The 27,141-nt window shown below is 51.1% G+C and overlaps 1 protein-coding gene across 18 annotated transcripts in view; it reads right to left on the reverse strand.

Moving 5' to 3' along the window:
* Positions 1-4,847: 4,847 nt before the first annotated feature.
* ARHGEF10 (Rho guanine nucleotide exchange factor 10) overlaps positions 4,848-27,141 on the reverse strand; it is a 131,651-nt gene continuing 109,357 nt past the window's right edge. For 16 of the 18 annotated variants that reach the window (XM_070500140.1, XM_044760528.2, XM_070500142.1 and 13 more), the window contains 3 exons: positions 18,096-18,270; positions 9,200-9,322; positions 4,848-6,688 (listed from right to left, as the gene is read on the reverse strand). In XM_070500140.1, the coding sequence (XP_070356241.1) occupies positions 6,177-6,688; positions 9,200-9,322; positions 18,096-18,270 (810 nt within the window). In that variant the 3' untranslated portion in view covers positions 4,848-6,176. Of the gene's footprint in view, positions 6,689-9,199; positions 9,323-9,572; positions 9,681-18,095; positions 18,271-27,141 lie in introns of those variants that run through there. The other 2 variants (XR_011498907.1, XR_011498908.1) reach the window with 2 other exon arrangements.

The following is a 27,141-nucleotide window of genomic DNA, read 5'->3' on the forward strand; positions in this document are numbered from 1 at the left end:
GGGACATCCCTGGCCGGGAGGTGCGGCAGGCGGTGGTGGGGACAGAACAAGCAGGGAAGGCTGTAGGCACGGCTGCCTGGTTTCTGGGACTCCCTCCCCTTCTCACCCCTGCCTCGGGCTTGGCCCCCATCCACAGGGGATCAGGGCTCAGGCGCCCTCCCTCTGGAGGCCTGGCCTCCTCCCACAGGGCACTCTCCCAGTGAGCCCGCTAGATCTGGAGGGCCTGCCCCGCCCTCAGGATGTGGCCTGTGTGTGTCCTGTCTCCGGATACTCTCCTGCCATCGCCATTCTCCTGACTCGGTTTCCCCTGAGCTTCTAAGGTGCCCACTCAGCCCCTTGGGCAGCCGCTGGAACAAATCTCTCGGCCAGGCTGGGTCCAGGCGTCGGAGCTTCTCACCTGGGCAGATAGACTCCAGGGCCCGCCGCGGGGCAGATGGCTGAGAGCCCAGGAGCGAGGAGCGCCAGGCAGACCTGGGGTGGCACACACACTGACCTGATAGAGCACACCCTCAAGATGGCTTAGATCCCAATCAGCGTCCACTGGCCTGTGACGTCCAGTGGCCTTACCTTCTTATAAGGACAAGATGCCCCCACTCCCTCCCTGCATGGGAGCTGTCAGGCCAGTCCTGCAGCACCCCATCTCTCGTCTCTCGCTGAGTAAAGTGTACCCCAAAGGATGATGGGTCTCCGCATTTCTGGGCTGGTGACTCAGCCGCTCTGGGAGGATTGACAGCACCCACCTAGTCACACGTGGAGGGGCGAGTAAGCCAAGCTGCTGCGGGAGCTGTTCCAGGGGCACAGTCGATGGTTCTTACCTCCTCCCGCACCCCCCGTCCCAGATTTCCCTCTACCGCGGCCGGCACTTCAGCTGACTTTGGGGGATGGACTAGACTCATTCTCAGGGTACTGAAGCCCGTGGCGCCGCAGTGGCTGCAGCTGCTTATTTGTCACTGGGCACGGAGCACGAGGAGGCTCCACACAGAGTCCTCCGTTCCAGCTGCCCCCTTGTTGGAGGGGAGCCCTTGCTCTCCTGGCAATCAGTCAGTGACCGGCCGGGGCAGGGACGCCTTCCTCTGCTTGCTGGCCACAGCCAGGAGGGGCCCAGTGGCCAGGCAGCAGTCACATCTTCTAGTTCGGTGCGACTCCACGTCCCCGGGTGGAAGGCTGCCCCTTGGGAGACAAGACCTGCATCCCAGGAGCGCTGAAGTTTGCAGAGATGAGAAGCACATGTTCCCTGAGCGATGCTCAGAGGGGGTTACTCCTGCTTCCACCCCTTGGAGGCTGGAAGTCCAGGATCAAGGTGCCAGCAGATTCGGTGTCTGGTTAGGCTGGCTCCCTGGTTCATAGTCCACATCTTCTCACCGTGTCCTCACATGGGGAATGGGCTGGGAGCTCTCTGGGGTCTCCTTTATAAGGCACTAATCTCATCATAGGGGCTCCACCCTCATGACCTGATCACCTCCCAAAGGCCCCCCCCTTAACACCATCATATCAAGAGTTAGGTTTAACATAGGAATTTGGGGGGGGGGGCACACGTTCAGTCCACAGCACAGGCCCAAACTCACCCACACCTGTGGTTTTGACCTCATCCATCCCAGGCTGCTGCTGGGGTGCCAGGTGCCAACCCCACGTCAAGGCATTCTTGAGTCTGTAGTGGTGGAAGGAACCAGAACCTGTGTGGACCCACCAGCTCAGGCCTGGGCCTGGAGCCACTGTGGCTGCTGCCCCAGAGGGTATGAGGGCTGAGCCGAGCCCGGCCTCGCCCCACAGCAGGACAAGTCTCTGAGCCTGTGGGCAGATGGCAGACACGCAGATGTGGCCCGGGTCCCACACGTGTGGCTGTCACTGTAGCTCGTAGGTGCCCCAGGAAGGGCCCGAGGCTGTGCAGAGCGGGCGGGTGAATGAAGAGACGATTCAGCCCCAAAGGGAGGCTCAGAGCCTGACGGAACCTGGCCAGACTTCTCTGAGCACACACAGCACTCAGCTGTCTAGTCCATGCAGTTCCTTTTATACGCTGCCCCCTCCGGTGCTTGCTGTCCTCACTGAGCTCGTCTGTGACAGCAGGAAGCTGTGTCTTCACGTAGGAGTCATCCATCCCTGCCCAGGTTCCCTCCATCCAAGCTGCCCCTCTGCACCTGCTTTCTCAGGGTCTCTGGTCTCTCCCGATGGAGGCCGGGAGAGGTCATGCGTCTGTCACAGAGACGTCACTCCGGGACCAGCCCGCACAATTGCGCCATCAACCTCAGTAAAACATCGTGGACGCACTTCTGGCTACTACCCTTCGGTCCCAGCAGATTAACCCCGCGCCTCTATTTCCCCTGTCTGTCCGGGCAGTCGGGCCTGGCCTGGCACAGCATCCGTAATAATATGGACACTCATTCCTTCCCTTCAAAGCAAACGTGGGCTGAGCGTCTGCTCGGGGTGCTGCACTCTTCTCTCTTCTTTTGGGAACTGAAGGAGAATAGAAAACTAAACCATCCACTCTGAATCAGGGTGGTGGATGGAGAGCTCGCAAAATACCCCCTCTGGCTCCCAAAATGTAGAACTTCTGGACAGAAGTTTTTAAAATAAGAGCAACCCCTTAGGAAGCAAGGAGGAGCACTCTCCCAGTGCCAGAAGCGGAGAAGGGATTTACGGGTGAGTGAAAGAGCCGGGGGTGAGGGGCCCTGCGGCTGTGCCCTGAGAGGATGGGGTCACTGCTCACGCGGGCCTGCAGGCTGGAGTGCAACCCAGAGCCCGGACCACTGAGTGTCCACGACACACACACACACTGTCACACACACCCCGTCACATACACACGCTGTAACACACACGCCGTCATACACACACCACACACACCATCACACACCACCTCACCTCACACACACCATCACACACACACCATTACACTCACACCATCAGACACATACCATCTCATACACACACCATTACGCACACACTCCTGCTTGCATTTGCTCAATGATAGCTAAAAACTCACATCAATTAAATGACACACTACCGGGGCTGGCCCGATGGCACAGCGGTTAAGTTCACACATTCCCCTTCAGCGACCGGGGGTCCGCCGGTTCAGATCCCGGGCGTGGACATGGCACTGCTTATCAAGCCATGCTGTGGTAGGCGTCCCACATATGAAGTAGAGGAAGATAGGCACGGATGTTGGCTCAGGGCCAGTCTTCCTCAGCAAAAAGAGGAGGATTGGCAGCAGATGTTAGCTCAGGGCTGATCTTCCTCAATCAATCAATCAATCAATCAATCAATAAATGACACAGTACCATTCAAAGGCAGTCATTTGATGAATGGAACTACAGCTTGGATCGTTATGTGTAACTCTGCGTAGAGCTCACAGAACGTCCTGGATGTGCCCGGTTTGTGCCCCATGGGATTTCGGAATGGCATATTGTTGTAAAGAGCTATTGTGCCCAGAGATCTATGGAGTAGACCATGATTATGGAGACCCTCAGAGAACACGGGCTAGGGCCACCACTCAGCTCCCCATCGCACGTTCACCCCCTTCTCAGGCCTTCAGCTGCCCCGGTGGCCAGGACCCGGGTGACAGCCCCGTCACTCAGCCACCCAGCTCTGCACACCAGCTCCCTGGGCTCCTAGGGGCCTCTCTCTAGATTGATCATTCGAATGGATGAACTCTTCAGATGTTCTTTCCCTAAATTCATCTGTTTACATGGGTTTTTTTTGGCCTGAAATACAGAAGTATGTCAACTTTCCTATAATATGTCCAGGTAGCATTAGAAATATCTCAATGCCACGTTTTCATGACATTTGGGATCAGTTTAGGCATCCTACTATATGACATTTGACATTCAGGATCTTTCTATGCATCAAAACTGGTGTTCTCACCTACAAAGATTCTGACCTCCAGAGAGACAATTAGCCCTGTTTAGCCAGTCGGCTGATTATTTATGAGACACGTGCCAGTGATACACACAGAGTCAAAGCAGTCAAGCATCTAACACATAACAACACACTAATTACACAGCAGATCCAGAAACCAAGAGATGCGCCGTGATGTTTAGGTGTAATCAGAAAGAATTACTTGAAATTGCTGACAAGTATTAACTTTTGTGTGCGTGACGATTTATAGTGTTTCCAATGTGTTCTTTAAATACGTTTTCTCACTGGGATTAAGAATAAACAGGCTCTCCACGGAGGGAAATCTTCAGGAGCCCGTCTGTAAATTTATGTTTTAAAAGGGAAGACTGTTACATTTTAATGAAAAGATAGGAATAAACTGGTATTGAAAGCTCTAAGATATGACTGGAGAGTAAACCATGTCAAGTGATATGTGGCATTCTAGTGAGGTTTTTCTAAATACACCATCCAGTTACATCGCAAATGGAAGCCTCACCTGGTACAGCTTTTGGTTTTTACTTATTTATGCCGTAAAAACTTGGCAGTTCTAAGTTGAATTTTTTGAGATATTGATGAAGACCAAAAACCTTTTGAGTATCACGGTTTAAAGAAGAGGCATGCCTGTCTTATTTGGTCCATGAAAACACTGAGAAACATGCTTGTTTTAATCAGTGCAAATTGCACGGAGCTTGGTCCACTGCAGATACCTCGCTTTATGATCTATATTAAACTCTCTCACCTCAGTGTCACACAAAGTAAAAACTAGCACGTACATGGGTCTCTGAAAGACTTTTAGCACCTACTACAAATTCAGAGCATTCTGTCCTGGTACATTGTGACTGGCTCTGGAATTTACGCATAAACCCTCAAACCAGCAGGTGGTGATGCCGAATTTGAAAGGGCCTGTCAGACCATCCCTTTACTGTCCAGAACATAAACGCCCTTTGTGTGTTATGGGGGAAAAAAGGCAACTCGCAATATTGTATTTTTAAATAAAAAGACTTTATTTATGAAATAAGATAGCAGCTAACAGTTTAAGAGAGCGTGGGGAGTGATTACCTTCACAAGTGGACATATACGCACCTTGGAAAATATTTGGCTAAGTTTTAAAATTAGCATTTTAGTCATCTGTAAAGTGCTGAGAAATTTACTTCCAGGGAACACCTGCATTAGTTTTTTCTTAACCCTCCGTTAAGTAGAACACTGATAAATAAATGTATCGGGAGCATAAGGGAACTCATCAATTGCTCAGGCACCTCAATGTGTGGCTGGCTCTATGTGCACTTGCCGAAGGGACGTCAAAACGATGGGCTGTGTTGACCAGAGCATCACCTGTCTTGGCCTGTGTCCCACCGCCAGCAATGGCACAGCCACACTGACTAGCACCACGAGTCGTTCAGAAGGCATATTCAAAAACAGACACAGCGTTGCAGGTCAACAGGTGCAAGAAAGACCATGAAATAATCAACTGAGACACTTCGCGTCCATTTCCTACAACACTAAACGTTCCTTTTCTAACGTGGATACTCACACTATTGAATAGAAGAAGGGAAGAATATTTTGGCGTGGACGCTCGAGCCTAGACATTGATGAGTAATGAGCATTTTGGTTCCAAGCAAACATTATTTGGGTAATGTTACAGATAATTTATTGACTAAAATATTAACTGTTAATTTTTAATAGAAAAATGCAATATAAAAATACTACTTTGTTAAAATATACAATACACCTATTATACCACTTTGGAAAACCCAGCTTACATCAGAAAGCTAGAAACACCCTCTGGACTGGTGCATGTTACCTGGCTTTCTTCATTGTTGCAAATTCTATTCTGGAATTAAAAGATATACAATATAAATAAAAGCAGTGAATCTGAATCATGTAGAATTATTTTAAAAATTGTTAATAAATTCCTACACTACTGAATATGCTGTATTTTCCCATAAGTTCTTAGTCTGCAAATGGTCTAAGTAACAGGATAGGTCTGGAGCATTCCGTATTTATATATACGGACTGCAGAGCTCACCCAGAATGTCTCTTCCCAGAACTTACGAGGACTCAAACCCAGCGTTGATCTTCTGATCTTCTGCCGTCTTCACAAGTGTTTGTACTCAGTTCTGCTGCTGCAGGAGAAGCAACGAACTGGCAGGAAAATGCCGCCATCCTGATATTGCACTTTTCTTCCCCAAGGATGGTTTTTAATTTACCCTCAACCAGTGCAGACACGGCCTAAATCATTCTGGTGACCTGACTTGGCAGAAAAGTCATCCTTGACTTTGGATTCCGACGCCGGGAAGCGGGTGCTCAGCTCACACATTGAGCAGGGGGATCTGCCAGACCATGACAGAGGAGGCCAGCTCCTCCGGGCGCTGCTGCCTGGCCTTCCTGCTCACCCGACGGTGGCCCTGGCCGCCGCACGCCACCAGCACGGAGCTGGCTTTCGCCTTCCTGGCCCGCCGCCCTCTACTCGGCGAGATGTTGGGGTGCCGCAGGAGGTCGTAGATGATGCTCTCCTCGGACCTGGGTTCCAGGGAGCCGGAGCCCTGGGATGGCGTCAGGGACCCGGACGAGGATGAGAAATCACTTCTGTGGGTCATGGAGCCCAACGAACCCCCCAGCCAAATGGCGTCGGTGCTGCCCTGACTCAGGCCGGGCTCGGCCCCCTCGCTGGGGAGCGCGTCTTTCTGGTCTTCATCCTGGGGGTCCACGCCGGGGGGCGGGCTGTCCCTGGGCTTGTCCTTGTCTGTCTTGAGGGCAGCTGTGGCCACGACCAGGAACTTGACAGGCCCATTGTGTGCATGGTAGGACACCATGCCCCTTCCTGAAAGAGGAAAAGGTTCAGCACTGGCACTCCGGACAGTGTTACAGGGGGACCAACGAGCACGGTTCAGCCCACCCACCGCATCTCTCTCGTCCCAACAGTCAAATCCTGCAGTAACTCTAACACTTGATTGACAGGTAAGATAAAAACAGCTTCCAGATCATGTTCTCGTGGATTTTTAGTGAATTCCAAGAAAGCTTTCAAAATGACGGTCTAAAACACACTCTTGGGTTTTCACCTACAGGACCTTGGTTCTAATACTCGTGCTGTACTTTTAAAGGAATAAAATAGCTGTTTTCCTGATCTCTGCATAAACAACTTCTCACTTACTCTAAGGAAAAACATTTGATTTTCCTAAGTCTTGATTAAAAAAATTAAACTCCTGAAATGTGTGAGTTTTAGGAACAAGATGCCTAAACCAGCAGTAGCTTCCTGCCATTTTTCATTACAAAAGGTTCCGTGGTTTAGAATGAGTTAGTTCTATGGTTTTCATTACAATGGGGACTTTTCAGCTTAAAGATGATGTGAACTGAATCTTAAAATCGTCTTCTGACACAAGAGCACACGTCAGAAACTATCCATAGGTCCTTTCATGGAAACGCCGATCTCCTGGAACACCCCGACCCTACGTGTCAGGCGGGAACACGGTCCCCCATCTTCTAAGCGCCTCACGGGTGACGTGACATGGATACAGGAAGCATGTGTCCTTTCCAGGAAACCAGGCCCTGCCCCTCACCTGCGTCCCCCTGTGGCCAAAGCCGGAGGACACACACCCAGGGGAACTTGCACCCACGACGCAGGATGAACACTCGCAGAGGCAGTGCACGTAACGCAAGCACTGGGAACAACTCAAGACCCACCACAGACACACCGGTAACACAGGCTACACAGCAGTGGGCGCAAATGAGCCACAGCCCACGCACCCACAAGGACGCGCCTCAGAAACAGGGATGCAGTTATCACAGGAATACATATGACATGAGACAGTTACAGGAAATGCAAAAGCTGCAAAATTAAAAGTGTGGTTTTTCAAGGTACAAATTGGCAAAACGAGAGAGAAGATGAATGGAATGATGATGTAAATCTCCCAAGAAGAGCTACATTGGCTGCAGGGGAGGGCGCCTAGTGGCCCAACGTCCAAGTAACGTCCTCCTGCCCGAGCCAGTGCAGGTGGAGGCGGCTTCTTGTCAGTACCATTGAAACAGGACGCACTCACTCTACACAACTTCTTGTACGTAGAGATCACAATGAAAAGAGAAACTAAGAAGTGAATGAACAAAATTAGAATTCCTTAATCTTAACAGGTGGATCATGACAAAATATGCATTCATCTCAGGGCTGGCCCCATGGCCGAGTGGTTAAGTTCGCGCGCTCCGCTGCAGGCGGCCCAGTGTTTCGTTGGTTCGAGTCCTGGGCGCGGACATGGTACTGCTCATCAGACCACGCTGAGGCAGCGTCCCACATGCCACAACTAGAAGGACGCACAACGAAGAATATACAACTACGTACCGGGGGGGCTTTGGGGAGAAAAAGGAAAAAAATAAAATCTTTATAAAAAAAAAATATATGAATTCATCTCAACCACAGGTGTAGCTCCAATAGACTTGTCAAAGCTTGTTGAGGCAAGGAAGGGGGACCGAAGTCCCAGTGAAATACTCTAGTGTTGATAAGGAAGAAATTATAGAAATAGAATCTTTGCTAACATTTTGGTGAGCTTCCTACAAATTTTTTCCTCTGAAAATTTTTTTGTCTGCACAACTGATATTACATAATCAACATTTTAAAATTTAAGATCTTGGTTTTACTTAACTTACAGAATTAACATTTTTCTCTATCATTCAAAATGCTCCACCAACATCACTTTTACTGGCTGTGTTATATTCTTAAATGGCAATATGACCTTTTTCTTAAACATCTCCCTACTCCTAATTTTGAACATTTAGGTTGTTTCCTGTTTTGTGCTATTAAAATTTAAATGCTGTGACAAATATCTTTTTGCATCACGCCTTGTTCATAGATTTGGCTGCCTCCCAAGACAGATTCCTGAGTTGGAAATCCTGATTCCAGACACATGAGCATTTTCAGGCTTGTGGTCCATAATGCCAAATTGCTTTCCAAAAAGGCTTACGCCCATTTAAATCCCACCAACAAGGCAAAAAAGCAGCTGAGCCTTTTCAGATGCTGGGCTTCCTTCTTTGCAATATAAAAAGCATCCTTTTTCACTGAGCAAAACTGTATATGATGACAGAAACTAATAGGTGGCAATAAGGGTAATAAGAAAACCTTTTTTGGGCTAAGATTACCCCTGGATCACCAACATCATAAAGAGGAAAGCAAAAGTATGAATTGATGATTCAAATTAATGCACAGAGTCTTTATAGTACACTAAAAAACCCCAACCCAAATGACTTAAATTGTTCAAGCAATTCCCAGGGTGAGGAAGCCCGACGCAGCCCCAGGTGACTCATGGGTTTACAGGGCACCAGCCGGCGTGTGGAGGTGTCTACTCACCGGTCACTTTGGGGATCCCCTGCAGCCGGGGGACGGGCAGGGCCACCACGACACCCAGGCTGGTGCCAACCATCAGCAAGTCGTGGCAGACGAGCAGGCTGGTCACGGACAGCCGCTGGGGCCCTGGAGGGAGACAGAGAGGAGCCTGGTGTCTGCGGGGCCCACGTTGGGCAGGCACTCGGGGATTGTCCAGAAACACTATGGACGTTGTGCCAGAGAGCCCACTGCGCCCACACCAACCCCTCCCGGGGCAGGAGGTGCCCACAGAGCTCCACACCTGCACACACACTGCGCTCACTTCAACTGGGCGAGAATGAAACGGACCCTGGGAAGCAGACTGTGCGGCCCCCACAGGGGACACACGCATGCTGACCTCGCATCTGCGCTCTGCAACACCCGGGCTGGCTCTTCCAGAGGCAAGTCGAGTTCCCCAGAATCGTCCATGTAAATCATTTCCTCCCAGTCAGTGCAGCAACGAGCCCTGAGGCACACACACGCGCACATGTCACACACGTCACACATCACATGCATGCATACATGTCACACGCACCCACATGCCAGACTGGTTCTGAGCGAGCAGGCAGCCACCCTACCCATATATGACAGGTCCAACACAGGCAGGACGGACTTCCGGTGCAACCTGCACATGTCACATGGTGGGACATGCCGTGTGACTTCCCAAACGTTCTGCTGGGAAGGACAGTGTCTCGTGGACCCAGAGTGAGGAACAGTGGAAAACACTGACAGACAACACCAGTGTCAGAGGGAGCTCCTGTTGCCTTTGTTTTACAGCCAAGGCCCCGACGCCCAGAGCAAGTGAACATGTGCTCTGCGAGGTGACAAGGTCAGGAAGTGGGGATCAGAGACGGTCACAGCCTCGCCCCGCTGTGAACACCTCCCGGAGTGAAGGGCGGTCCTGGACTCCCGCGTCAATCTACCGCTGCACTGACCCCACTGCAGCCTCACAGCCTCCAAGAGGAGACTGAAAGAACCCTGCCGTTCCTCTGTTTAGCCCTGAAGCTGCTGAGCAGAGTTTAGTTTGCTCATGAGAAGCAGTGGTGAACACTAAAAGACCACTCGATCCTTCTTCTCTGTAGAAATAAAACTATTTTTCAATGTCTCTGCATTTGACCCGAAGTCCATCTTAGATAAAACGCACGAAAGGCAAACGATCTAATACTGCAGCCAGCGGTAGAGTGACATGTCTGCAGAAGTCATTTTATGAATTATTTAGGAAATAGCCAAAAGAACCAAACCCAAAAAACAAACTACAAAAAACAAAGATTTGGTTTTATTTATATAGAGACTTATATTATTTCTAAAAAGGGAATAGTATTTATGTTGCCAGGAGTTCTGAATGCTTGCCCATTTGAGTGACTTGGGATGCAGAGACTCATGGAGCCACATGTCAACCTACAACGCTCTCCTGCCAGCAGGCAAGGTGACAAGGCGTCCTTTTCAAAAGCTAATGAGAAATGCTGAAATTCAGAAATTTAGCAATGTGATGCTCAGCACCGCTCACAACTATTACTACTGCCTGGCTCTTCACAAGGTCGTAGGCAGCACCTCGGGAGGTGAGCCCAGCATGCTGGGGAGCGTGAGAGTAAACGCGGCTGCATCTTCCCGGAGCCTCAGTCTCGCTCAGCGCTGAGTACTGCAAAGGTTAAACATGGCCATCTTATAAAAACCATCTGCATTCGAGCTTAGGATGAGAGCCGAGTCCATCCTCTCCAGCCCTCCTGGAAACCGCTGGTGGAAGCGTTGGCAAAGTGGCTGGGAGACGGCGACATCTGCAACTGGTTCACTGCCCTGGGCTTTCTGTTTTGCTTCCATAAAACTTCGCTTTCCCCCGCTACGCCTGACGTACAGGAGCGATAGACCGTTTTCTACTTAAAGCTTTCCATGTGAATAATTAACTCACAACATTGACAGAAACGGGCCAAACAGAACTGCAGCCCAGCAGGAATCTCATGACCACCGGGACGGACCCCACTCCCGGGAGCCAGAGACAGGCTGGGGGCCTTGCTCCCTGCAGCCGTTTTTCCTGAGCTGCTGGTCATGGAAGGAACATACAAACTGGGCCGTGGATTTGAATAAATTCCCTTTTTAAAATACAAAACTATTGGAAACAGTAAAAACAAAAAGACTCTCAGGACTTCTCCCCAATAGTCCCCATCCTGGTTTTGGGGGCTTTGTGTAGAGGTGGGCTGGGGGAATGGTGGCATTGCATAATTCCACCGACACCCTCCTTTGAGTAGTCAGTCCTCGATATAAACGAAAAACATGTGTGCGAGTAAGTTAGATGTTTTTACGATCTATTTGAACATCCTGAAATATTCCGGTTTGGGGAACTGAGTTTCATCTTTCTCCAAAAAAAAGGAATTTATGAGTTAAGTTTTCTTTTGTAGAGAATTTATAATTTTTAAAATATTGCTGTGGAGCCATTAAAGAAGCTTTTGAAATACTTTTAATTCTACAAACCACCTGTTTTTAAATGCAGCTGATGAGGAAACAGGATTTCAAAGAGCCCATCTCCACAAGAGGGTTATACCTTTATAGTGCAGACAGGTCTTCCTAAAATATGATGTATAAGTATTTCCAACTGCTAATAAAAACATAAAAAAGAATTCACCTTCCAATCATGAAGGATAAAACTTCACTATTTATGTTCATTCAGAAACACATTTTGAATGCGATCTTTCATTCCTTACGGATTTTCCACCACTTTGCACGTGAATAGCATCTTGGAACATTCGACTATTCATCCTGTGCCAGCTTTCACATCTGTGTTCTGTTCTGTGTCCTAAGAACCCAGGAAACTTTCTATAGTCTGTGTAAAGAAACTCCTTCCTTCAGAAGCGGGTCTTTCTACAGAGAAAGCACAAAACAAGTCAAAGGCACAGAAGGAGCCCAGGGTGGCGCTGGGATGCGAGAAGGGAAGTCACAGGACGAGGAAGACCCTGCATGGCCACCAGAAGGACCAAGTGAAACGACCACAGGGCTTCCTGGAGGAGCTCCTGAAAGGACCAGCCCAGATCTGTTTTCATTATAAAGAAGGCGGAAGCAGGTGAAATCCAGATGTTCATTTTGCTTTCTAACCGGTTCGAAAGCTTTCAGAAACTGAGTGAGATAATACGTTCCAGGGAATGACGGTTTATTCGCTTTTGAAAATGGTCTCTGAGTCGTCATCTCTAATTTTACCTACGAATGTTTAACTGAAATAGTAACTAGGGAATGCGGTGATTTTCCATTTCAAGAGGCGCCGTGGACAGCGCTGCTGGAGAGCTGCCCGGATGTTACCTGCAGAGGCACCAACAGTGGCCCTCAAGGTGGGATGGCAGGGAGCTCCCTGGGGACGGCTCTGAGTTGGCCAAGCTTCAGGGGGCCATCCACTCACCTCACAGCCACGGGGGAGGTGGGTCGGGGGTGGAGGTAGAGGCTGACTTGGTGACAAAGGGTGCAAGTCCCACAGGGGGTTTTAAAATGAGTTGTAAACACGAAGAGGGGACTGCCCACACGTCAGCTGCTGTTTCGAGAACCCAGCAGCCTCGTTACACCAGGCACACAGAGAGAAACAAGAACCTCTAGTGAAGGAGTGCAGCTCGCGGGCTGGGGGCGCATCAAGGCGGCTGTCCAGCTTTATTCCAATGTGCACAATAAACACACAGGCAGAGGGAGTGAATCAGAGAAGCAAGCCTTCCACGTGGGGCAGGAAATGCTACAGCTGAAGTCCTTCTCTGCTCTCCCCAACAACAGAGCAAAGGAAGCAGGCAGGCCCGAGCTGCTGGTTAATCCAGGATTAACTGCTGGTTAGTCAGCTGCTGGTTAATCCAGGACAGCACCGGGAGCCGAGAGGACTCGGAACCCCAGTGCTCAGTCTTGTTCCCTAATTCATAAATAATTTTGAATCTGGTTTAACTTGCTGAATTCCCTTAGGATGTGGTCAGTGGTATTTAGAAAAGTTACCCTGATTTGTTTAAAAATGGAAATTCTGGCCCCTTGAGTGGGTTACGTCATCCCTGGAAGGTGATGTGTTCCCTCAGTGCAGACGAGGAAAGGCTAATTTGACACGAGGCTTCAGCACTCTTCCACTAAAAACCTTCTCCTCTGAATATTCCCGACGAGGCGGAAGCATCTGCATCACGATGGCACTCACTGTCTTGCCCGTGACGGAGACCAGACGAAGCTCCGTCACTGCAATTACTGCAAACCCTACTCCATTATGGCTGAGAAGTCGACTGACGGCTCCAAAAGCTGTCTGCTGGTGTCGGAAGGTTTCATCATCAATTGTCCGACTGTATCGAGTGGATGCGGGTTAACTCACAGAGCTTGAGCTTAACAGTTTTCAGCACTGCATTCTAAGTAGAAGAAAAAGGACTCAGCTCCCTCTATGCAGAGTCCTACACTGCACGGTCTGAGACCTCAGAGGAAGCACACGGATTTTATCAAATTTTGTTAACTTACAAAAAAGGTGGGAGTTACAATGTAATAATTTTTTTTTTCCAAATTTTGTTCCTTCTGGCTTTGGAAGTCTTTATCTCTAGAATCTACTGGAATTTTACATTCCTGAGAGAGTGCAAAAGGGTAATTTTATGATCATTGCCATACACACAGAACAAAACCCATGTGGGCAACCTCACAAACGCAGTTCTACAACTGAGGTTTCATATACGTGTGAGCACAGGGCACGTGCAGGACCCGTGGACAGAGGGATCCAGAGAAGGACCGGAGCCCGACGCCTCCACTTCAGTGTGCTCACGAATAAGCGTGCAAACACGCATTCATGGAAACGTTTAAATGTGAAACGGAATAAAACAGTGACGCTTATGCCCATGGAACACTGGCCTCGGGTAAGACCATCTGCAAAGGGACAATGGAGGAAATGACAGAATCGCAAAATGCAATCAAAGCCAGACCAGCTCTGGTTAACCTTCCTGAGGATCGTACTCAAGGACCCCCGTCGGAGGCGCAACGAAGGGCGGCTGATTCCCAGTGTAACTGAGCTCTGCTCTAGCTCACCCGCCCATGGTGGAAGCAAAGCTTGGAAGGAGAATATGAGATGCAGATAAGGTGTAAAATGCCCCCAAAATACCAACAAACTCAAAGGTGCTGCAAATACAATACAGAAACATGGAGAACAGGCCAACCGAAGGCACTCTGCTCCGCTCTGGGCTGGGTGCACGCCGAGCTTTCACACAGCTCTGGAAAAGAGACCCAACTCTTGGCACAGAAATAAATGAAGACCGGGGACCGAGGAGAGAGGCCAAGGGCATGTGCGCAGCAACAGATGGCAGCCCCAGGGTGGACGCGGACGTCAGCCTCGCACATCTGATTGCACAGTCTCCTGGGTTTGCAGAGAGGCTGGATGGACCAAAATCAAAGGAAGGTTACGTGAACGGAACAAAACAAGAGAGTCAGCACCTGGATGGCATAAAACAGTCATGAAAACTGTCTTGAAAAATGAAGGAAATGCCACCCCAGCATGCCTTTTTCTTTTTGTTTTTGAGGAAGATTAGCCCTGGGCTAACATCCACTGCCAATCCTCTTTTTTTTTTTGCTGAGGAAGATTGGCCCTGAGCTAACATCGGTGCCCATTTTCCTCTACTTTATATGTGGGACTCCTCCACAGCATGGCTTGGTAAGTGGTGGGTAGGTCCACACCCAGGATCTGAATCAATGAACCCCAGGCTGCTGAAGTGGAGCATGCGAACTTAACCGCTGTACCACCAGGCCGGCCCCCCAGCATGGATCTTTAAAAGCAACATGGAGGGGAGGAGGTGAGGGCCAGCAGGGCTGATGGGGCCAGGGGCTGGGGCGGAGCAGATCCTACAAAGGTCCCGGTCCCCTGGCACTTCTGTGGCCAGCCTGTCGGAGTTCCAGGACCTGGCAACCTTGGGGAAGGAGGATGGTGACAGCAGCCAGCCCCAGGGCCAGTGAGGCCAGAGGGCAGCTGAGTCAGGACTCAGAGGGCTGGGAGGGCAGCTGAATTGCAGCCCTCACCGCACCCTCCCTCCTGAACGGACTTTGAGCACACGGCCACTTGCTGGCAGAATGAATGCGTGTTTTGGCAATTTATGAATTTCAATTAGTTTCATCCCAACAGTGACAGCAGATCGCAACCGCAAACATCTGTTCCACCAGCATGTGCACAGAAGAAAGCATGGCCCTGAGTCCCCGGCAGAGTGTAGGTGTGCTGTCAGAGGGAGGCTGACGCCACTGCGCTGCCTAAATATAACCAGTGTTTTACATAAGTCTGCATTTCCCTCGCCAGACAAAAACGGCTGTGATACTTAAAAGGTGACTTGTGCAGGGTTAGCCCACAGATTCCGTCTCCTCCACGTGCACGCAGGCGCACACGCACACTCAGCAACCAGGAGGATGGACGTGTTACTCAGCTTGATCGCAGCCAACCCTCCCCAGGGTATACGGACACCAAAATGCCATGCTGTACACCTCAAATCATACCATTCTACACGTCAAAGATACCGCAAGAAAAGTGCTAAAAAAAACAGCTGTCACTCACCCACCAGGCCCCCAACACACTCCCTCCCCGGGGGGTGGAGGCCCGGGCTGCCCTCCCTCCCTTCCCAACCTCCCCTCATCTCCCCACCCGCTCACCCCCTCCCAGGACCATGTTCTTCCTCCTGTCAAAGGTCAGCCTTTCTAAGCCTTTCTCGCCTTTGTAGAATGTGACCCTAAATTATTCTACGTTTCTCAGTGCATCACGAATGGTGATCTTTCCTCTCGCACCTTCGACTGAAGCTACAGACTCTTCAACGTTGTTGTCAACCAACCAACAACCAAAAGAAGAGCCTCCATCACAGGCAGCTTGATTGGCATCTCCAATCTTGCTCAGCCTTTGACCTATGAGCTTATTGAGAGTGACGTCTAACTTCAGTCCCTCTATGTCCCCGGTTCCCTTGAGTGGGGCTCCCCTCTCCTCTTCCTCCCTCCCTCCCACACATGCACGCACACACACATGCATGCACATGAACACACACAGCACCAAGACCACATCCTTGGCCCATCACCATGGTGTTTTGCTGAATCTGGTACCAGTGCTTCCTGCAGCTCCCTCGCCTCTGTGCTCTCCTCTCCTTCCCAGCCCACCTGGGAACTTAGGAACCCCACACAGTGTGCCCCCTCCCAGCCGGCTCCCCTAGAGTCCTCTCCCCTCTGAGCCCATTCTCACAGTCTGCATTCCCAGGAGCAGAGGGGCACCAGATTCTTGTGTTTGACATTTTCTCCCCATAAACCTCTCCCACCCTATTCCCCGTCCCTCCTCACACCCGACTAGGGTGTGTCCCGAACTGCGTCCCCTTTCCCGACTCCTCGTCCACGTGCCAGACAGCCTTCCCAATTTCCACCGGGCTTCTCTGCTCAGTGGCACCAAATGAAACACATCACTTTCTCCTAAAACCAGCTTCTCGTGCCCCACATCTGTGGGTGACTATGCCATCTCCCAGTACCCAGGTCCTGAATCTCAGCGTTTTCCGGCCCTTCCTCTCCCTAACCCACCAGTCACCAGTGCATGGTGACTCCCAGGGAGCCTCTCGTGCATTCTCGCCGGCGCTGGCCAGGGCACGTCCTCTGACTGCAGGAGGGCCACCGCCCCTCCTCCCATTCTCTCTCCACATGCTGCCGCCAGGATGCTCTTCCCCAAACCCAACTGGGACGGACTCTCCCCGTTCCAAACCCTGATTCTCATCAGCATCCCGGCACGCCGGCCACTCACAGCCCGGTCGCCTCAGCTTTCTGGCCTCTTCTTCCACTCGTCCCTCATGTTCATACATGCAAGCCACACGCTTAGATACATGACACACGCCTACACATACAGTTACTTGTGTGTATACATCAGCTACATGTCCACACATTCTGTCTACACGCTTATACAGACCAACTCCATGTTTACCCATGCTACCTACATGCTCACACACACCAGCTACCTGTTTATACACACAGGCACATGTATACACCTAGCTACATGCTCACACACACCAGCTACCTGTTTATACACACAGGCACATGTATACACCTACCTACATGCTCACACACACCAGCTACCTGTTTATACACACAGGCACATGTATACACCTAGCTACATGCTCACACACCAGCTACCTGTTTATACACACAGGCACATGTATACACCTAGCTACATGCTCACACACCAGCTACCTGTTTATACACACAGGCACACGTATACACCTAGCTACATGCTTACACACATCAGATACATGTTTACATGCACTACCTACATGCTCATACAGATTAGCTGCATGTTATACATGCTAGCTGCACGTTTATACACACAAGCTACAAACATACATATTGGCTACATGCACATACATAGTAGCCACATGACTAAACACTGACTATCTGTGTATACACAGCAGCGACATGCTCATATGTACTAGGTGCCTGCTTACACATACTGGCTACATGCCCATATGTACACTAGCTACATGCTTATACATACCAGCCACATGCATACACATGTTAGCTACCTACATACACACACCAGCCACCTGCTGTCCTGCCCCCCTGCTCCGTTTGTTTCCTCTTGGAACAGCCATCCGGCTCTGATCGGTGGAATCCCACCCTAGATGCTTCTTCTCGGCTCCCCCGAGAGCCCTCCCCCCAGGGAATGTTTCCTCTGTTCCTCCACTTTAGGGCCTTGCCCCTGCCCCCCACGTCTAGCCTTTTCAGGTTAACAATGAGAAATCACCTATGATCAACGGTGTCTCTTAACTCAGTTCTGTGCTAACACACCGTCACTTGACACTGCACCCTTGCTGGAAGGAACCACGCACACGTGAAATCGTGACACGGGCTGAGCCTGCACCCCGCCCCCCACCGCCTCTGCCTTCGGGGCCCTCCCGTCCAGATCCCGTACCTGGCAGCATGTGGTGGACCGGGGTGGCGATGTTGATGTCCTGGAGATGTTTGAGGGTTTCCGTGTGGAAGAGGCGGAGTGTGGACCCGGACGTAAAGGCGATCCAAATCCCCACGCCGGCGACGGCCATGTGAGAGACCACCATGCCTTCCTCCTGGTGGGCCTCGAGCTGGTTCTGGGGGAAGCAAGGAGAAGGGGGGAGGGCAGCGGGGCGTGCACGCACAGCTACAGCGCCGAGTCAGAGTCTGCAGAAACTGGCCCTGTGAACTGCGTGCGACGTCCTGGTTGTGCACCTGTCCTGGCCACGACATCTCCACCTGCAGCCCTGGAGTTACTCACTGTGCACCCTCGAGGACCCCCAGCAAGGAGACCGTCACTCCCAAACCAGACACCTTGTATAGGTGGGAAACACCCTAGCAATCAAATCGCTCATTGTTTTTATTTTCCCCGAGCAGATCAGAGTGCTTTCTGAAACTTCACGGTACTTTCCAGTTGCCATGGCGTCCTCGGGGGCTGAGAAAGCTGCAAACAGCAGCCCTTGGAGGCCTGCTGGAGGGCCTGACCCCACCAAGGAGGGCTGGAACTAAAGGGCGGTGTCCCAACGTGAGAACGGGCCCCTAGCAGGTTGGAAAATGGGAGGAAAACAGGAGTGGGCAGAGGGAACGCCCAGGAATGCGGAGCCGCGATTGCCAACTGAGGCTCCCTGGGCCCCGGTGTGGGCCCCCCAGTCTCCTCCCCAGACGCCTGAGCAGGAGTGACGCCCCAGCCTGCCTGTGGCAAGTCCCGCAGAGGCAGCCTCCCCCGCTGCTCTCGGCGCTCTTGGGTTCCCCGAGAGCCTGGGATGCACCCACTCCTGGCCAGGTCCCTGATGGCCACGGCCGCTCCTCCATTAGAGCGGGTCCTTCCTGAGCTTCCAGGCCCCACATCTCCATCCTGGCAACCCCGCACTTCAGGGACCACGAGAGGGAACTTCTGCAACTTGGCCCCGGCCTGGACGCCGACATGGGGCAGCTGGTTCACCGCCTACCAGGGACTGGAGGAGAGGTGGGGTGGGGTAAGCATGGAGAGATGAGGAATCGGCGTTCTCAAGAAGTCCTCCAAGTGCAGAACAGCCCACAGTCCTACCAACTCTCCAAATTGAAATAACGTAACGACCCACAGGAAAACCAACGGGCTTACATCTCTGTCCTCGGGGCTGTTCTGGAATGTCTGCAAACAGGGGAGAGGCTATTTGTGACCCACCACACTCTGAGGAGGGTGGCGACCCATCCTTGTATGCCCACCCCGCATGCAAAGGGTCGGCGGAGTTAAATCCTTCACGTTACACCCACACACCTTGCACCTAATGAGCCAAACTGATGGCAAACACATGCATTTTGATTCTAGTCGGACAGACGATTCCACCACACCTTGCTTCAGCTGAAGACTGCACTGGGACACGTGGCCTCCTGGGCCTGCTCACGGGCTGGGGTGCCGGGGGGAGCAGCGGCATGGGAGGTGGCCTGAAGCCGAGCACCCCAGGCCAGCACGGAGATTCCAGAGGCGGCTCACACATGGCCCGCCTGTGCGGCTGAGGCGCGACACCTTACGCGTGGAGCCGACTCCGCACCTGTCTCTGTGCCCCGGAGCCCATGGTTCCCTCCCGAGGGCCTGCACTCCTCAATGGAGGGCACGGGCACCTTGGGCTGAGGGCAGGCTCCAGAGGAAAGATCAGGATCCTGCTCTCTGGGACCGGCTCTGGCTGCACTGGAGGGACACCTCCCTCTGGCCAGGAACTGGGAGCCGCCGTTTCTCCAAGGACCGTCCCATTCTGACATGCCTGTGCGACACTTGCCACAGGAACGCCTCTTACCACATGCATGAGATTCCCACCTCCAAAGCTGCACCAACCATCACAGGTTTAACTCACGCCTCTGTCATGACAATGAGCCACTGTCCGTGGCGGTGGATGCGAGTCCTGGGCTCAGTTCTGAGGCTCAGCTGCCCCCAGAACTCGAGTCCCAACGCACCAGGAGCAGAAGCACGTTTAGGAGTGAAGGTTTAACAGGGGTCCGCACTCTCGACCCCCAGGCCGGGCAGCGTAGGACGGGTACGTGCCCAGGAGCTGGGCAGTCTAGGGTGGGTTCCAGATCATTCTGGCTCCTGTCTATTTGTGATCCCCCTGTCCGCCCTTTTCCTCAGGCCCCCGCTGGCCTCTGCCCCGCTCTGACCCTGCTCCTGCTTCACAGAGATGCCCGCACACATCCGCGCCTTGGCGCTCCCTTCCACCTGTGCCTTCTCACACCCGGGGCGGCCGTCTCCTCCTCCCGTGTCTGGGTAACTCCCTCCCCAACACGACCAGGCCCTCCTGCTTGGGGCCCTTTCTCTGCTGGCTTCTTTCATTCGGCCCCAAAACAGGTGCTAGTCTCACTCACCTCAAATGACAAACAAAAAGAATGAAGGGAAAAGGAAAGAAAGCAAAGCCTTTGAATGAATTCCTTTTCGCCGTGTCCTCGCTCTCTCCTTCCCGTCACGGTCAGGGGTCTGCTAACGGCTGCCCGTGGGTGCTGTCCTCCCCTCCCTTTCCCACCGTCTCATCAACTTCAGGCTACACGGACCCCACAGCCTCACCCGCTAAGGCCCCAGAGATCTCCCAAACTTCCACATCCAACAGACATTTCCTTTCTCAAAAAATCGAGATATAATCCACACGCCATCAAATTCAGCATTTTAAAGTATGTAACTCAGTGGTCTATTAGTATATTCACGTAATTGTGCAAGCATCACCACTGTCTAATTCCAGAACATTCCAACACCAATTAACAGTCACCCCTGATTCTCCCCTCCTCCCATCTCCTAGCAAACACTAATGTACCTTCTGTCTATGGATTTTCCTATTCCGGACATTTCATATAAAAGGGATCATACAACATGTGGCCATTTGTGTCTGGCTTCTTTCACTAAGCGTGAAGTTTTCGAGGTTCATCCATGTTGTAGCATGGGGCGATACTTCATTCCTTTTCATGACAGAATAATGTTCCAAGTATGGAGGGACCATGTCTTGTTTATCTGTGCATCAGTTGATGGACACGGTTTATTTCCATCTTTGAGTATTATGAATAACGCTGCTATGAACATTCATGTACAAATTTTTGTGGGAACACATATATTCGGTTCTCTTGAGTAGACGCCTATGACTGGAAATGTTGGGTCGTATGGTAGGTCCATGTTTTACTTTTTGAGGAACCAACAAACTGTTTCCAACGTGTCGGTCACATTTTACATTCCCACCAGCAATATACCAGGCTTCCGATTTCTCCACATCCTCTCCAGTACTTGGTAAAGTCTATTTTTTTAATTACAGTTATCCTAGTGGGTGTGAAGTGGTATCTCACTGTCGCTCTGATGTGCACTTCCCTGGTGACTGATGATGTTGAAAATTTTTCATGTGTGTATCAGCCAATTCTGCATCTTCTTTGCAGAAATGTTTATCCAGGCAGAACCACTGCCAGTCTTCCCCTTTGCTGTGGAAGACTGGCCCTGAGCTAACATCCGTGCCCATCTTCCTCTATTTTATGTGGGACACCTGCCACAGCATGGCTTGATGAGTGGTGCTAGGTCCACACCCAGAATTTGAACCTGTGAACCCCAGGCTGCCGAAGCAGAGCGCACGAACTTAACCACTACACCACCGGGCCAGCCTGACTTCATTCCTTTCTGTGTGGACATCCAGTTGTCCCAGGACCGTTTGCTGAAAAGACGATTCTTCTTCACTCAACTGTTATGGCCCCTCGTTGAAGATCAGGTGACCGCAGCCACACGGCTTCTGTCTGGACTCAGTTCTGTCCCACACTGGTCCGTGTGTCTACCCTTGCCCAGCACCTCCCTGGCTTGGTTTCTGCAGCTGTGCAGTAAAATTTGAAATGGAAAAGTGTGGACTTGGTTCTTTTTCAAGATTGTCTTGGTGGTGGTGAGTCCCTTGCATTTCCATACGAATTTCAGTACCCGCTTGTCAGGTTTTGTTAAAAAAAAAAAAAAAAAAGACAGTTGAGACTTTGATAGAGGTAGTGCTGACTCTACAGATCAATTTGGGGACAACTTCCACATTAAAAACATCATGTCTTCCAATCCACACACGTGGGATGCGTTTCTACTTATTTAGATGTTCCTTAACTTCTTCCAACGTTTTGTAGTTTTCAGTGTACAAATATTGCAGTTCTTTTGTTGAATTTATTTCTAAGATTTTATTCTTTTTGACGTCACTGTAAACGATGGTGTTCACCTCACTTTCAGATTGTTCGCTGCTAGTGTACAGAAATTAAATTGATTTTTGTATATTGATCTTGTCTCCTGTGACCCTGCTGTGACCTTGTTTTAGTTCTAATAATTTTGTTTTGGATTCCTTAGGATTTTCTTCATACAAGACCATGTCATATGCAAAAGAGAGAATTTTACTTCTTTCTTTCAATCTGGATTCCCCTCTTTCCTCCTTTTTTTCTTGCCTAATTGTTCTGAATTTTAATATGCCATTGAATTTGATTTGCTGGTATTTTGTTGAAGATTTTTGTTATCAATATGCACATGGGTATGGGTCTGTACCTGCTTATTCTTATAGTATCTTTGGCTTTGCTATCAAGTTAACGCTGACGTTACAGAAGGAGTTAGGGAGGTGTTCCCTCTTTAATTTTCTGGACGAGTTTGAGAATAACTGCTGTTTATTCTCTTTAAATCTTTGGTAGGACTCCCCAGCAAAGCCATCTGGTCCTGTTCTCTTTGTTGGGAGATTTTTGATGACTGATTCAAACTCCTTATCCGTTATTGGTGTGTTTATATTTTCTATTCCGTCCTGATTCAGTCTTGCTAAGTTGTGTGTTTCTAGGAATTTATCCACTCCTTCCAGGTTGTCCAATTTTTTGGTGTAGCATTGTTCACAGTCATCTCTAAGGACCTTATTTCTAGGGTACCAGTTACAGCGTCTCCTCTTTCAATTCTGGTCATAGTCACTTGAGTCTTCTTTTTTCTTGGTTGAGCTAAAAGTTCATCAGATTAGCTATTTCTTCACGATTCAGTCTTGGTGGTTCATGCCTTTCCTATGAATACGTCCATTTCATCTCAGTTATCTAATTTGCTGGCACTCACCAGTTCACAGCACTCTTTTATAATCCTTCTCATTTCCGTAAGACTGGTAGGAGCACCCTGTGGCTCCCTCCTGATGTCAGAACCTGGTGTCTTCTCTTTCTCGTGGTCAGCCTCTGGATATTCCTGAACCCTGCTGACTGGGCTTGGGCACTGGGCTCCAGGATGCTCCTCCGGCGGTGCCTGTGACGCTGCGCTCTCCTGGCCTCTGGCCTCCTCAGCTGCTCCTGCTCAGAAGGGCTCACCTCTCTCCTTACCCCGAGATGCCACTGTGTCAGGCCTCATCCCCCAGCACAAGCTTGTCCACACCCACGGCTCCCACAACCACCTGTGGCACAGCTTCCCCATCAACCGCCTGGCGAGTGCCTCCTCCTGCACCTCCCACGTACTCGGCCAACGAGCACGCCAGGTGAGGACTGCTCAGGCCACCCTGCATGGGCAGCCTGCTCTCCCCAGGCGAGCCCGTCAAGGCGGTCAACAGTCCCACACCTAACAGGTGCACAGGCCAGCAGGCTGAGGCTCCACGGGAAGGGAGTGAAGGTAGGAGCACCGGTCTTAGGATTAACCAAACGGCTTTCCCCTCCGGCTACACACGGAAATCACGTGGGATGTTAAAAAACGCCAGCACTCAGGCCCCATCCCAGAGTCTCTCTTATTTCATGTGGCTGGGTCTCAAAGGCAGCACTGTTTTCCAGGCCCTCAGTAATCCCACTGTGCACTCTCGAGAACTTCTCAATTAGCGATCCTGGGTTTGACCCCGTGAGGCACCACCTTGTGCCTCTAGAGTAACTTGGGGGCAGCAGGTCTCAAACTCCAGGGGTCTCGTCAAGGCAGAGTTCTCCCCAGTACCAAAAACGCACGTCACTGTGACCTCTAGTTAGATCGTGAAAGAGCCATGCCTTCCCCCGGGGAGTCTGTGAGTCAGACTCGAAGCAGCACCGCACGCCCGGGAGCTGACAGACTTCCACGAGAGGAATGCCCGAGCGCAGGCGGGCACCAGGGAGCGTGGGCACAGGCCGTGCTCATCGAACCGCCCGCTGCACCGGAGACCCCGTGCCGGGGAGCGGGACCCACAGCCCGGAGACGTGGTTTGGACTGCCCCACACCACTGTCGTCAAGGCGACACATACAGCTCCTCCCTTCTGTGGGGCTTCTTGGGGAAAAAAGTTCCCACTTTGATCTTTTGGAAACCAGTACGGATTTCCCTCAGAGGAATCCCACTGCCAAGTCTAGGGTCCCACTGCCTCGTTTACCCCAAACCGTTAAAGATTCAGCAGAAGAGGGGACGCCTGGAAGGAATGGGGCCGGCCACCCGCCAGCCACACTTCTGCAGGATGGACCTGCAGCCTCCACGTCCCCGAAGAGGGAAAAGCTAACACTCCCAGTTTAAGCACAGACGCCATCAGAGCTGGTCCTTCATCAGTTCAGACAAAGTGCTGACTGCTCACCGGAAAGCTGTCTGGGGCTGAGGAAGGAGACTTCCACAGAGGTTAAAAAATAAGGAAAGAGGTCTGCACATTGGGGAAATTCTGTTACCCGAGAATAAAGGGCAAAGCTACTTTCGCTCCTTCAGGCCGTTGACTACTCCACAGTTACCACTAAAACTTCCTCTGAAAGGATGCTCAAAAAACATAGTTTGCGGGTCTGCAATCCCCGTTTCTAAGTCAGCGAGACTGAGGTGGGGCCTGGAATGAACATTTCTGGAATGTTCCCAGGAGATGCTGCTGCTGGTCCTCCTACCCTCTCACTGCTTCAAGGAGTTAATTTATTCACCTGCTCTCGTTCATTCAGCTTCCTTAACCTACTGCATCAGTCAGGCCACAGATCCCCTCACTGGCGCTTCCAAAATGCACGTGAACATTCCTGTCGCCGAAGTCGATGCATTCCTCCATAACTACCTGCTCACGTGTCTTCTGCATATCGAAACAACGGGTTGTTTTTCTTTACAGAACCGCCTTATTCTGCAAGTCTCCTTCGTGAATCCTTCCAACCTTCTCTCTCTTTTCCACTTGGGAGGCCGTCCTTTTCCTGATGGAGAGCCAGGACAACCTTCTCGATTCATCTTCTGGTCTCCAATCTCAACCCCCTTTAAACTCCTGGCAAAATAATCTTCTGAGAGTACAAATTTCCTAACATCTGTTCCCTATTTAAAATCCTTCAACGGCTCACCATCGCACACAGCGTGGTGGCGCTCAGAAGAAAATTACACACAAATGTGCTCCTGGAAAGAGAGCCGAGCGCGGTTGCCAGCGGTGGTCACGGCGGTGGTCACGGGACCTCTCCAGCACCGCCCACACGCCCTCTGAGCTGGGAGGTGGCCCTGAGGGACCACCTCTGAGCACTTAAAGGAACAGAGTCTAAAACTCAAGGAACTGAGGAGATGACCCCAGCTCCTCTGTCTTAGGTAAGAGCTTCCCTCCAACCACACCTGTGCCAACCTCACTTCCTGCCCGGCGCTCAGACTCGCTGGCTATTTCGGGTCAAGAGGAGCATTTGCAGTTCCTCAAAGAACCTGCTTTCTCGTATCTTGACACACATCACTCCTTCTGAGACGTTCTATGTTTTCCTTGTAGCGAATTCCTACTACTCCTGGACAGGCCGGCTTCATGGGCGTGTGACATGATCATAGGCCTGGGGCCGGCACTCAGAGGGCCCTGGACAGGCTGGCTTCATGGGCGTGTGACATGATCACATGCCTGGGGCCGGCACTCAGAGGGCCCTGGACAGGCCGGCTTCATGGGTGTGTGACATGTGCATGTGCCCAGGGCCGGCACTAAGAGGGCCCCCACGTGGCTGGATGCTCTGCTGCAAATTCTGGGAAATTCGTAATAATTGTTGAACGTGGGGCCCTGCAGGTCACGCAGCCTGTCCTGACCCCACATAAACCCCCAACGGCCCTGGGAGGCTGGTGTCCTCCTCCCCTCTTCTGACACCCCAACTAGTCCGTTAGTTTTTTTCTCCTTTTTTGTACAGAGTCTGGTACTTAGAAAATGGATGACACGTTCCTGCTGGATGATGAATGACAAGAATAACAATTTCTCTCTGTGATGCTGGGCGCATCTCCTACTTTCTCAGGACCCTTGGTTTCCTGTTTGAATATTGGAACTTTGGGCAACCAGGTCTCCCAGTCTCCCGCTGCCCTAAAATCGGGTGACTGAGGTCTGTGGAAAAAAGGGCGTAGACAGGTGTGTGTCTTTAAGAACCCCGTCTGTGTGCCACTTGGGCCTGCGTCTCTGCGCCCTGCGATCGTCTTTCTGAAGAATGACAGGAATTTAATTCTTATCAGGAAAAAAATGCATCGACTCAGAAAACCACTCTGCTCTTATGTCACCTTTAATATCCATTTCACTCTTTCTGTTTTTCCCTTCAGTGTGAGGGGGTTAGAAAAAAACTCTTTTTGTTCTCTTTCTTTCCTTTCTCCTGTCTCCAGTCAGGAGCCCTGGTATTGCAGCAAGCCCGGAGCAAGGAGTGACAGACTTTCATTCCAAGTGGCTCTGGTAATTAAGCTGAAACTCCCCGTGAGATCCGTGCCTCTAGGAAGCAGACCTGTGAAGTCAACACCTGCCAGGAATCCAGAATCAGCCTGTTCCTAAATGTCACATTACTTTTAGAAAGGCAAAAGCGTTTCTAACACTCTAAGATGTTTTTAAAGAAAGGCACTAAATAAACCCAAGGGAGAAAGCCACACGTAGCTGGCAAAGAACACAGACGCCCTTTCCCACCCAAAAGCTCCAGTGGAACTTCCATCACGTGGCAACTTAGCATCTGCAGCCTTTCCCCTCACCGGCCCTTCCTGACCTGCTGGGAAGGCAGGGAGTTTGACCTCTGCCCTCTGGGCATGATAACTGGGTTCAGCATCTCTGGGTGACTGCCCAGCGCCACGCAATTATGAGCCAGAGCTGGGCCTGCAGCCCCGCCCACCCCCCACCCC

Source organism: Equus asinus, chromosome 27, assembly GCF_041296235.1.
Source record: "Equus asinus isolate D_3611 breed Donkey chromosome 27, EquAss-T2T_v2, whole genome shotgun sequence".
In the NCBI taxonomy this organism is placed as follows: domain Eukaryota; kingdom Metazoa; phylum Chordata; class Mammalia; order Perissodactyla; family Equidae; genus Equus; species Equus asinus.